Genomic DNA, 14,203 nt, shown 5'->3' on the forward strand with positions numbered 1-14,203 from the left:
ATGCCTTCAGAGACAGGCGTCCCCTGAGGTGAATATTTATGGAATAAATCAGGCTGGGCTCTTTAGAGGGACACTAATGAAAGCTCTCACCCACAGCCACGGCGGTTCGGCAGCTCGATCCATCATTCCAGTGTGTGGGGGGAGAAATAGCTGCAGAGGAGGGGTCAGTGCTGATGTGAGGGGTTTCTGAGGCGACCCTACTTGTTTTAAGGGCCACAGTGAAATAAAATGGTAAGGAGGTGGAGCGCTGCGAACTGCAGGTCGAGGGGGGTGGCACTTTAGCTCCGCGGAGATGGAGGCACGGGAGAGTTAATGAACGAATTGACACGCGCTGCACATAGTGACAGTGGCAGCGGTTCCGCATGGCTGCTCGCATTATATCATCTCTGGGGTACGTTCCCCGCACCCCATCTTCATTCGTTCACGCACAAACCATCTGTAGCACAGTGAAAGGATACAGGATACAGAATACAGTGCATGAAATCTGTTTCTGATTAAAGCTTCTTCTTCAGGGAGAAAACGAGAATGCCAGTATTAGAAATGATTTCTAGAAAAATTTAAATCTAAGGCTGTTCTGAAGGGAAATTTAAGCAGGCATTTTATGCAGGCAGACAAACGTAGTCATTTATTTAGGAAATAACAGCAGCAGTGGGCTCTGGGGAGGGTGTTTAGATGGGGGTACAGCAGGGCTGTGAGGGTGGAGGAGAAGCAGATGGATTGAGAAAGAGGAGGAGAACAACCTGTACTGCAATTGAGCCATTGCTGAGATGTCAATTTACCTTCTGCACGAGAGAGACCCATTCCTGTGCCAACACACCTGGGGCGGCACACCTGAGTGGGCCAGGGCAGATCTAGAAATAGAACTGATGTGGCTACATGGCTTCTGAATGCTGTCAAGATCACCTTATGGCACAAGAACTTCCTTAAAAAATTGGAATACCACAAGCAAATCTAGGAATATAGTGTTTACATCCTTACATAATCCCACTTTAAACAACGGAATGAAAGATTACTAATACAGTGACAGATAAAGATCCATACAGGAAAGCATGGAGACTGTGATACAGAACAGACGCAGCCAGAGCTCTAGATAAGAAACCACAACACCGAAAGGCTTTTTCCTCTACAAAAACATTAAAAGAACACTTCCATATGGGCTGCCCGCTGTACCATTTTAGGTCAGTGTGTCCTTATTTTAAGTGCAGCGGCCGAGACCAGGGATCAGGAGTACCGCAGGAACAAACGAGCGCCACAGGAACGTGACATGGCTGAGTGAAGCCGAGGAAAGCAGAGGAGGGGTTGTTGAAAAGTCAGGCATGGTTGCACAGGGGTGACGGTTGGCCCCTGACTTCAGCGAGCAGGGTTGATGATAGAGTCTCTCACGCAGGCAGATAGCAGCAGCAGTAAGATCAGCTATTCATCGTGTGCCAACAGCAGACAGCAACTCACAGACTGGAGCTGATGGAGCCAACACAGTGTTAGAAAATCCACTTATGAAAAATGTCCTTCTCATATCGATATTCCTGTTCAGAGCCATCTTATTTTTTATATATTTTTTATATAAAAAAAAAAATAATACACTGAACAAAATTAGTGAGCTCTTCTCCTTTGCCGAGATAATCCATCCACCTCACAGGTGTGGCATATCAAGATGCTGATTGGACAGTATGATTACTGCACAGGTGTGCCTTAGGCTGGCCACAATAAAAGGCCACTCTAAAATGTGCAGTTTTACTATATTGGGGGGGTCCGGGGGGGTCCGAAAACCAATCAGTATCTGGTGTGACCACCATTTTCCTCACACAGTGCAACACATCTCCTTCGCATAGAGTTGGTTGTCCACTCCTCTTCAACAACTGTGCGAAGTTGCTGGATATTGGCAGGAACTGTGACACCTGTGAGGTGGATGGATTATCTCGGCAAAGGAGAAGTGCTCACTAACACAGATTTAGACAGATTTGTGAACAATATTTGAGCGAAATAGGCCTTTTGTGTACATAGTCTTAGACCTTTGAGTTCAGCTCATGAAAAATGGGGGCAAAAACAAAAGTGTTGCGTTTATCATTTTGTTCAGTGTAATAAAAATGTATTTAATAAAATAAAATAAAATATCAAATAAAGCTTATGAAAGTTTCTTTATTTTAAGATAATTCAAAATTATTAATTGGTTTATAAATAGTTTTACAGTTACAAAAAATGAACTAAAACTACATTTTTACATAAAAAAAAATCTACTTTTGAAAAATGTATTCAGCTCTGTTGAGACTTCAACATACTTTCTGCCAAAAAAACATGAAAAAAAATAAATACAATAAAGATTCTTTACTGTTTAAAGGATGTTTTAATAGTCTGTGCAGTATTCCTTCAGATTATTTAGTGACTCTGTCTGTTACACAATTAGTTTTTTATGAGTGAATCACTGAATCATTCCCTCAACCGATTGAATCAAAACGCTGTTCATTCAAGTGACTGTCTTCATGAGTGAGTCACTGAATCACTCACTCAAACGATTTGCTCAAAAACACATTCATTTAGGAGCAAAACCAATAGTCATTTGGAGACATACAACAGTTCTTGCTGTGACTTTGATTTCAATAATTTTTGGTAAATGTAAATTATAACTGTTTCTATAATACACAACTGCAATATAATATACTATAATAGAAATTCACGGATAAAGAGAGAAAGAGAGAGAGAGAGAGAGAAAATCACATATCAAAAGAAGAACAGAGTGTGTTTCTTGGTTTCTGGAAAGAAGGCGTGTAAATTACAGATGCGCAGCTGAGTTTGACACCCCTGCCACATCTTTAACTGAACGCATCCATAAAGCACAGCGCTCTCTCAAGAAGGCATGTTACGACGTCTGTAAATTTGCAGGTGCACAGAGTGAGGCCAGGGGAAAAGCGCAAGGGGTGTGACACCGTCCTGCTTCAAACAAAGAGAAAAATGTGTGCCAGGTGTATACATACACACACACTTTGGCAGGATCGTCTTTACCTGTCAAACAACAGGCAGAGACATTTATATATATACACACAAAAGAGGGCTGTCCTTCATGTAAACCCGCACCTTCGGCTGAAATTTACAACCTTCTTTTTTTTACTGCCGAAGGATGGCTGACATTGTCTGCTACCTGAGGGCACGGCGGTTATAAATCAGGCGGCACACTCTCTCCTGTTCCTTTCACTGCTATGAAAGAAGAGATGAGCAGCAGACACATGTGGAAAAATGCAGAATCAATAGCAATACAAGAAGCATGGGAGGACCATTTAATATATTAATATTTAATATCTAGTCAGTGGTTTTTAACTGGTTTTACTTGAGGATTTTACTCTGGAAATGAGGGTCCGTCCCCAGACATTATCAAACAGTTTGTCATAAACAGAAATATCCTTAAAATATACATAACTATATTATTTATTATAAATGATACATTATATTCTTAATATCATATTGAATAAATTAATTGACAAAATCAGACAATAATTCACTGCACCAAAAAACATTCATTCATTCGTCTTTGTTTTTGGTTCACAAGGTTGAAGGCTTGTCAACCTGTTCATATTGAAGAATTTTTTTTTGGCAAAATCTTTTCTCTCTCTCTCTCTCTCTCTCTCTCTCTCTCTTTTACTGGACACACAGGCTTTGATGATAACAACAGATGATATGAGAAATGTTTTTTCCTTGTAATAGTGTTATTTTAGTATCATTGAGATACACATTTTTATGAATATTTTTCTGTTTTTTATTTTAATTTTAGTTAATATTTTAGTCATTTTAGTTGTTTTTTTGTATATGGCTATTTTTATTTTTTATTCATTTTCACGAGTTGTAGTAAAAGTAGTTTTTCTGTCATTTTCAGTAGTTTTTGTTTTATGTATGGCTATTCTAATATTTTTTTATTAATTTTTTTCACTTTATTCTAGAAAACATAAAACATAGTTTGAGATATTTTATCAATTTACTAAATTAAACTAAATTAAAATTAGGAATGTTGCATTGGCAATTAGCTGAAATAAAAATATATTTTATATTATTATTATTATTATTTTTTTTAGTTTTATATTTTATTTCAGTTAATATTTCATTTTAGTTAGTGTGTTGTTTTTTAGTTTCAGCTTTAGTTTTAGTTACCTTTAATAACCCTGGTTTGTAATGTATTTGTTATTTTCCTATTTATGCATGATTAAAACTATAACTGCAGACAGTTATTTGCATTCATTATTGTTTTGTCCTGCTGTCTGTGGCACACCAGTTGAGAAGCACAGGTCTAGCACATTCACTCGGTCTGGTTTCTGCCAGCATGGTTGATATGAGGCCAGTAAATCACACTGGACGCCTCTTAACCTCTCTGTGATCTGAGCATTAAAGAAATATTTACAGTGTTTGAGCAATACATCTACAGTAAGATCCCTCACAGGGATTAAGAGCGCATAAGCAGATGAGGCAAAATGTCATCAATCATATGTGTTTATCCCTCATGTAAAACCAAGTACCACATCTCAGAAACAGAGGTGCTGCCAAATGGTTTCTACTGTAAATGTTTTCTGCCCCTTGACACATTTGATAGACGGCTATGAGAGATGTAAAACAAAACAATGGACAAACGAGGAGAAACTGAAACTTTTTTCAACAGAAAATCTTCTCGTGAATATGAACTATAAATGGAATGACATTCGAATTTGAGCAGGATATTAATCATGTTCCCAGGCACCTGCCAGTGAGCTAATTGGGTAAAACAACCAGCCAATCAGCAGCCACCAGTATCAACAGACAACAGAAGTGATTTTAACAGCCTATCAGGAAACTGGAGGGATTCTCTCACAGATCTGATACTCGTTCTCCATCTACAAATATAATCTAAAAGTCAAAAATGTTAACTCCATTACTTTCATTTACTTCCATAATCCATAAAGATGTGTGTATTAGGAAGTATTTCATATGTAGAGCATGTCAATGCATTTTAATTAAAGATTACAAAGTCTTTCTTTGGAAAAACTTCCACCAATAAATCATATTTTAAGAAAGCAAACAGATTATTTTGTTTTTACTGTACACACAGACACATTCTAGCTCTCCAGCTCACTTTTTTCTCTAACATATCAACTAGTGTGATGTCTGAATTTTAAAGTGAGCTAGATTAGTATCTAATATCACCCAAATGACATATCAAAGGGAGACGTGTTTCCTACTAAAGTTGAAGCTGGGGTTAGCACTATACTGTCACACTATCTTCACTTCCGAAAGGGCTTTGCTTCCCCTCACCCAAGGACAACGAATCAAAGCGCAGAGGTTTGAGATTGTGACAGGAAGATTAGTGATACCGCAAAGCCATGTTAAAGTCTCCATTTAGAAACACGCTGAGGGTATGTTCTCTGAAAAAGCGTGTGAAAGGATTTTGGCTGGGTATTTCTTCAGAGTTGCATCACAATGCTTCACTTGGTGTCCACCTGGTAAAATCCTGCTTTTCCTGTACAACTGTGTAATGCTTTCCCTGATAGCACACGTACATCTCCGAGACGTCTATTTGATGTCTGCATTTACATCTGCAAGACGTATTATTTAGGGTGTTTGCTCATCTGCAATACGTCTATAGGACGTTTCCTATCAGATGTCAAACAGACGTTTATTAGATGTCTTTAAGATGTTTATGATTTAGAATGCATGTAAAACTGACATCTGAAAGACGTATGCCAGACGTTTGTAGACAGCAGATGCTTTCCAGATCAATAGATCTTTAACAGACATCTTGCAGACGTACGTGTGCTATCTGGGTTCTCACCATAGTATGAGGCATTGTTGGAGAAATTAACTAGATAATTAGCTGTTTCCCAAACTGTAGTAGCCTAACTGTTGCACATCCATCATTTGAATGTCGCACATATGGTGGAGTAATAATTTATTAGAAAAACATTCATTCGCTTTACACTAAGCATGTAGAATGAAATGTGTATATGTAATGAAAGATATAGATTTTACTGCATATTCGCCTGTTTATGTTGCTCAAGAGCATTAACTATTTAAGTACACACCAAACTAACCAGAAACTACCAGGTCGAGAGCTGTAGTTCCAACCACACAACTCTGAATAGTTGAACTATGTTTTTTACAACACAACTTACAATCAGAATTTGCTTTTGGGAAACACACCCTCAGACAGCTATTTATTTATTCATAAAAGTAGACCTTCTCAAATGACAATTCAGCAATGAGCAAAGTTTGTGAACAAACTTTGAAGTTGGCTTGAGAAAGCCTAGCCTGAAAGTTTGAAGCAGTTGGAAAAAAAAGTTTGAAAATTTAAATAGACATTTAGACAGTTGATAGAATGTTGCAGCATGATTTAGCGTATTTCTAATATAGTTTAACATGATTTACATGTTGTTTTAGCATGATTAGCGTGTTGTTAGCATGTTTTAACATGATTAGCATGTTGCTCAAATGTTTAAACATGATTAGCATGTTGTTAGCATGTCTTTAGCATAATTAGCATGTTGATAGAATGTTTTTAGCATGAGTAGCATGTTGTTAACATGATTAGCATATTGCTAACATGTTTTCGTATGTTGCTAGTATGATATACAGTAGCATGTTGTCCTTGGATAGTCATTAAGCTTTGCTAGTGATAGACAGCTTCAACACTAAGTCTTTTTGTACAAAGGTTTTGACCCCCTCATTCACAAGTCTATGGGACCTTTCATAGTTTTGATCATTCTGTTTAATGAAAATCATAAGTCGGATCAGTTAGAAAAGACATAGCAACCCGAGTCAGACCAGTCTGAGGGTCTGACCCAATGGTGGTTCTAGCATGAAAACTCTAGGAAGAGATACAGTCCAAGATTTGTCTCAGAAGACGAAGACAAAGAAGCTTAAAGAGCATTTAATAAAATCTAACTTACTATGACAATTCTAAAGCTCAGAAAGTAGTCCATAAAGACCACGCTATGTTTTTGCTGGCAAGGCACAGTATGCTTGTCTAATATCTAAACAGCCTTAAATCAAGATACATGTATTATACATGTATAATATAGTATAGACACATGTATAGTATACGAAGATAGCTGAAGTCTTATTTTCTGAGAAATTAAGCAAAATTAAGTGAGTTTATATTTAAAAGAGCAAATATCTGCCAATGAGGTATGAAAACGTGTTTTCCCACTGAACTATTATTATTTTTTAAATCTGTTGGCAAATATTTGTTCTTGTTTTAATCAAAAACTCACTTCATTTTGATCAGTTTCCAAGAAAACAAGACTTCTTCCTTTTTTATAGTGTGCAACAGTAAATATTACTTCCATATTCTAGTTAAGCTTTTTTTATCAAATGAATTAAAACGTAATGGAGATCTGTTGGAACTCATTTTCGGCTCCCTAGACATTTACATTAAAAAAATACGCTGACATATTATATTGTGCTCCCTTTAATTTGGTCCTTAAATTTTCTTTACTTGGTCTTAAAAAGGTCTTTAAATGACCTTCATAAAACATGCACAAATAAATAGCTTTAATTGAAAGGTGAGATTCCTTCCTTTAATTTTTGGCCTGTCGTTTGCCATAGTGGGCACAAATAATAAGATGAAGGAGAGGAAGATAAAATCACAGTGCCACCACAGCTGTAGCCCTCTGATACAAATAAATTCACAAAATCCAGCTGCTGTAATAGGCCTGATTTATTAGAGGCTCTCACGAAAACGAGAGGTTTTGAGGTTTCACATGAGCCATTTGTCTCCCTCTATCTTCCAGCACTCCCCTCCTCGACTCCAGCTCTGATAAAAGCCCATGATCTATGTCCTCGCACCCTCCCACGGCCCCACCGGGCGACACAGACCAGAGCACGAATCACTTGACAGAGAAGAGGATGTCTTTCCCATAGTACAGTATGACATAATGCCAGTTTCAAAAGACAATGCACACAATCATAGCAGCAAATGATTCACACTAGATCGAATGATTCTTTATAGAAAGACAGCTATGGGAAAAAGTCACCTAGTGATCAGAGCATCTCATATGACACCATTAACATGACAACACCTGCCAGTGCCTGTGCATTTGTGTAAGTATGTTTGCATGCGTGAGAAATGTCCTGTTGACAACAGACAGCTGTGACGATGAGTGTGAGTGAAGGATCGAACTCGAGAGGACATGCAAACACTCTCAGTGTTTGACCCCAAATCCCTCTACACCCCCTGTATGACTGTGAACTGAAGAGACAGAGTTTTATGCTGGCTACAGACGCACGTCAAGCTCATCAGATATTCAGACCATGGTGCAAAAGACTCAAGGGAAGCAGTCATTTCTTAAGACTGCACTCTCGTATAGTAGGAAGGATGCATTAAAGTAGATAAAATTCAATAAATCTCTTGTCTCATGTTTTTTGAATCATATTCAGTGACTCCTGCAAGAAAACTACTATGCTAACAGAATAAATCTCACAGGTGATCAGATTGTTTGGTTGGATATGGTGACTAAAAATCATTGGCTGCTTGTGTGAGATTGGTATTGTGCTTTTTCATTGGATAACATTATATGACCAGTTGTCACAGAAAGCTGGCACATTTTTTAGCTGAACAAATTAGTATTCATGCTACAATGGATTTTCATTTGATCTAATGTGACTTAACTGCCTAAATTGTCCAATGCTACAGTACGTTTAAATATATGTACTTCCTTATTACATAGTGTCAAAAACTATACTGTACATCAGATGAGTAGCATGTTCAAATACCAGGTTTGTTGGAAAAATGTGCCAGTGCCAACATTTCTACAAAATGATATTGCATTTTAAATATTTTTTCGAAGTGAAATATCCAGTGAGTGGTGCTAAAAACGGGTTCAGTTTTACCAAAAACAGATGAATCTTGCAACATTTTATGACAAAATGTATGTCTAGTATTTGGCATTAAAATGTTCTAATAATGTACCACCTAAACTAAACCCTACCCTAAGCCTATCAAATAACAGCAGTTAACAACAGCAAACATGACCTAAAATGCATTTGCTGAAGAAACCATGCCATTTTAGTTTCTACAAATCTTTGAAATCTTTTATCATGACTCAGGCTATTGAGCTATTAAAAATGCACAGCATAAGTCTTCATTATTGATAATATTCCCCTGTATTCAGAATTCATGTGACAAGGAATAAAAAAAAAAAAAAAAGTTGTTGATGTTTTATTTCCACTAATGTTCATTTCAGCTGGAAACTGCAGTGAATTGTATGTATATAGGTAGGCTATGTTTTTTTATTTTTACAAAAAATGGAGGTGGGGCAGATTTTTCCATTGTGCTTATGTTGCCAAATATGCAGTATGCATGAAATAGTATGCTAAAAATAACCATGAGGTACTAGTTAAGCTGAGATTCTCAAGTACGCATCCAATGGGCACGTTACTATCCAATGAAGTCATAACAGCAACATAGCACTGTAAATCACATGACAGTGCTAATGTCCAGATTGTATTCAACACTCCTGGAGATTTTCGAAGAATCATTTTTTGGTTCCCTGAAGAACCTTTATGTGAAAACCTTTTCCACTTTAAAGAACCATTTGTGAAATGGAAAGTTTCTATGGATGTGGTTCCTCATGGAACCTTAGATGGCAAAAAAAGAATCTTTTGTTTTTTTGAATCTTAATGTTTTTAAAAGTATAGCACAGAATTGTAGCAAACCACAGCCCACTGAGGTCGTGTGACATCAAACCCAGAGTCTTACCTGGCAAAGAAGGATGCAGCAGCGGAGGTGCCACTGGAGGGTGCTGTGGTGACCGGGGCAGGAGGTGGAGCAGCAGGGCTACTGTATGCAATGGGCCGGTCGGCGTTGTAGCGGTTGAGCGCGGCTTCGTTTAGACCCTCCCGGTTGCCTTCTGACACCATCTGAGAAATCTGTATGCAAGTAAACATGGGTATTAAAACAATCTGCAAAACAGCCAACTAAATAAGAGCAAATGGCTCTATTTACAGATAAACAAATGCAATATAGCTCAGTTAATGTTCTCAGTTTTTTATGTCCCCCGTGGCTCTTGTTTCCCTGATATGCATGGCAAAAGGGGTGAAAACTCATTCTATTTGTGTCTGAACTACATCAGCGTCTCTGGAAAGTGTCTGGGGTCACGCAGTGGCAGTGAATAAGTTTAGCACAGATTCTGCCAGGCCTTCAGATAAACAACTCAGCTTAGACGTGAGTCATGAGAAACAGTCCTGATAATTACGCTGTATAGGGCCCATGGCACGGCTGGCTTTCTTAAACAAGCATTCAGCCAGACCCACTCAGGGAGATTTGGAAATAATCCGGACACCCTCCCTTGCCCCAGCTGTAAATAGATGGCGAGGGCACTGCTGTTGCTGTGGGCCGGGGTCTGTCGTTTCGCCCCAAATAAGGACACACGAGTCCCTGAGGAGGATGAGCTCTGCTGTACAGTGAACCAGCAGCCCTCTGTGTGTTTACCCAGAATGCTTCACAAATGTAGGAAAGTCTCACCCAGATAAGCTTGGATGGACAGTGAGAGAATCCAGATCACTAAAAATGCCCAGCATTGGACATACATGCATCACAAGATCATTTTTATGTATTTTATGTATTTTTTTCTTAACACATTTCCACAAAAGCGTAATTTCCACCAAATATAGTGTTTAATGACACTGTGTGATGAAAATGAAATTTTTAGTATTATTTATATTTTTTTTCTAAGGATAATTTTACTGCTAAATGCATAACTACATGAAATTACATCATATTTTCACAATTAATAAATAGATTTGTCTTTACAAAACCATGCTTTTCAAGACACTGTTGTACTTAAAAATACTATTATACACATACTAGAGCTATATTTATTATAAATGACATTATTATTATTAGATTGTATGTAAAATAATAATAATAATAATAATAATGTCAGTCCTCTGTCGTGTGTGTCATGTGTTCCCGCCTCATGTTTCCTTATTTGGTTTGTTTCCTGTCCTTGTTTAGTGTGATTATTAGTTAATTCTGTTCCAGCTGTGTTTGTGTAATTAACCTGTGTATTTAAGTTCCTGCCTGTTCAGTTTCATGTCGTCTGGTCTACTCGTTACTCCCCAGTGTTCCTCTCTGTGTCTGTGTCTGTGTCTGTGTCTGTGTCTGTGTCTGTGTCTGTGTCTGTGTCTGTGTCTGTGTCTGTGTCTGTGTCTGTGTCTGTGTCTGTGTCTGTGTCTGTGTCTGTGTCTGTGTCTGTGTCTGTGTCTGTGTCTGTGTCTGTCTTGCCTTGCCTGGATATTATTATTTTGAGTTTACTCCACGTCTGCATGTTCCTGTATCCTCCTCGTGTGTGCACCGTGACTAATAATAATAATAATAATTATTATTATATCACTTTTCAAATAATGATTAATATAAAAAAATGAAAGTATTGTAACAATTTTTTAAGAAATTCTTTTGTGATATTTATTAAAATGATCATTTATGAAAATAATTTTACAAAAATGAAATAAAATAAATAAAATAATGTGTTAAAACTAAGAAAAATGTATCCCTGGGGAAAGTGGCAGAAGTTAAAGAAATTATGATTTCTGTTATAATCTGCTTTACGTGTAAAATAATAAAATAAAATAAAATAAAATTTCTGCATAGCCTCTTTCATCAAATTAAAGACACTTTTGCAAACAGGCCAACCAGTACCAACAGTGACTTTCACAGAGAACAAGAGAGTCTAAACTGAGCTGTTCACAGCCAAAGGCTCATGGTGTCTTCACAGCCTCACATGTGTTATTTCAGTCTTGCTGCTGGCAAAATGCACAGCCGTTTTAAAATACTTTGTGATAGCACATGACTGACAGGTATATTTAGCAGCCTCTGCACTCTTTACAGTTCCTTAACGCTGCATTGGTCTGGGCAGACATCCATGTGACCGAGCACTGGATTTACAGTAGGTGTGTTTGCATTTGACAACTGCAGTAGCTGTTGGAGTAAAACGTATGGAACGAAATGTCACGGGAATAACCACAAACCATTAATAAACCTGATAATGTGCAGCTAATAATGAACACAATATTGATCCTTTGCCAACAAAAAATCAGTAATATAGATTTATATAACAGTGGTCATCATAAACAATATTATCCTACTACATACTGAAGAACGGGTCAATCTAGAAGGCTTACAGAGGGCAATATGAGAAATATTAAAAAGATTTTATCCCTTATTAATGAATGGATTAAGCTAGTACACAAAGCTAAATCCTGCTCATTCGGTACACACTTGTCAAACGATGATCTTATGACATAATAGTCATTATCTAATTCTGATCATGCAAATCTCCCTCCCTAAGGCAAGCCAGAACAATTATGGAAACTAAGCTGCAAAAAAAAAGCAAATTAACATATATAAGCCTATTAAGTATTCAGAAACAGTCAATCATGACAGATAATTTACAAGTCTTAAAGAAACAGTTCACCCAATAATGAAAATGGGCTGAAAATGTATTCATCCTCAAGCTGTCCAAGATGTAGGTGAGTTTATTTCTACATCAGAACAGATTTGGGAAAAAAAAAATAGCATTACATAATTTGTTCACCAATGGATCCTCTGCAGTGAACTGTCAGAATGAGAGTACAAAGGTAGCCAGAAGCAAAGGTTAGTAAAAAAAAAAAAAAAAAAACTTTTTTTTTGGATTTGTTTTTTAAAGGCACACACCTTTTCACTTTACGTGAAGTTATTTGATGGACTGGAGTTATGTGGATTACTTGTGGATTATACTTGTGATGTTTTTATCAGCTATTTGGACTCTCATTCTGACGGCACCCATTCACTGCAGAGGATCCATTGATGAGCAAGTTATGTAATGCTACAATTCCCCAAATCTGTTCTGATGAAGAAACAAACTCACCTACATCTTGGATGGCCTGAGAGTGAGTAAATTTCAGAAAATTTTGGGGTGAACTATTCCTTTAAAGGTACAGTAGCAAAATAGTCTGTTTAATTTTTTGAAAAAAAGTATCTCCATAAAACTAAAGAATGCAATAATATACAATATGGATTTTATAAAAATACTTCTGAATCGTCAATGAATGTTTGTTTTCCATGAGGCAATTCTATCCTCATGGCAATTCTATCCTCTGATTTGCCATCTGTTGTGCAGGAATGAGAAGAAGGAGCATTAAATACCAACAGTGCCAACAGCACAGATTGCACCTCTCTGCCCATCCTCCCATCATCTCTCCATCCGTTCTCCTCCATCATTTACTTCTCTCTCTCCTCTGTCTGATAGTAGCCCTTTGTTTGCCCAAATGTAATGCCCTCATCTATCTATCCATCCACGTTCAACTGTTTGACATTGACTTTGACCTTCATGCTGCTTTGCTTGTCCATATGGCTTTGCAAAACTAAATTAACATTTCTTAACATTTCTGATATCAGTCAGATAAAGGTTATTCAAAGATCAACAGATAGCTGGCTACATTGTAAGTCTTCTGTCCAAGTTCTCCAGTTACAAATAATGCACTGTAAGACACTTTTCTTCACTTTTCATTTTTATATGAACAAAAGGTATATATTTACGCTATACCATGTTTTTAAATATAAAATAAAATAAAAGAAAATGGGTCAGTTTAAAAACCATCCCTAATAAGAGTTATTAAATTATAAAAATAAATAAATGGAACAATGCATGTTAAGAAACTGTTACTAAATAATAAAATAAAATTAAATTAAATTAAATTAAATTAAATTAAATTAAAGTAAAGTAAAGTAAAGTAAAGTAAAGTGAAGTCGTGACGTATTGTCAAGTATGGTGACCCATACTCGAAATTGGTGCTCTGCGTTTAACCCATCCAAGTGCACACACACAGCAGTGAGTAGTGAACAAATCCACACACACACACACACACACCGTGAACACACACCCGGAGCAGTGGGCAGCCATGCTGCAGCGCCCGGGGAGCAATTGGGGGTTCGGTGCCTTGCTCAAGGGCACCTCAGTCGTGGTAATGAGGGTGGAGAGAGCGCTGGACATTCCCTCCCCCCACCTACAATCCCTGCCGGCCGGGGGCTCGAACTCGCAACCTTTCGATTACTAGTCCGACTCTCTAACCATTAGGCCACGACTTCCCCCCCCCTAAACTAAATTGATTAGTTTAGGTACAATCCATGTTAACAATGTTATTTAATTATAAAATAATAAAAATTAAATAAATAATTAAATAAAATTAAAAATATATATAATTCACTCTGAAAAAT

General features: G+C 37.3%; 1 protein-coding gene across 1 annotated transcript in view; it reads right to left on the reverse strand.

The window, feature by feature from the left end:
* Positions 1-9,619: 9,619 nt before the first annotated feature.
* LOC306849973 (kinesin-like protein KIF26B) overlaps positions 9,620-14,203 on the reverse strand; it is a 42,476-nt gene continuing 37,892 nt past the window's right edge. The window contains exon 4 of the mRNA XM_079385371.1: positions 9,620-9,876. Within this exon, the coding sequence (XP_079241497.1) occupies positions 9,703-9,876 (174 nt within the window). The 3' untranslated portion in view covers positions 9,620-9,702. The remainder of the gene's footprint in view (positions 9,877-14,203) is intronic.

The sequence above is a fragment of the Barbus barbus genome, assembly GCF_936440315.1.
Source record: "Barbus barbus genome assembly, chromosome: 30".
Lineage (NCBI taxonomy): Eukaryota > Metazoa > Chordata > Actinopteri > Cypriniformes > Cyprinidae > Barbus > Barbus barbus.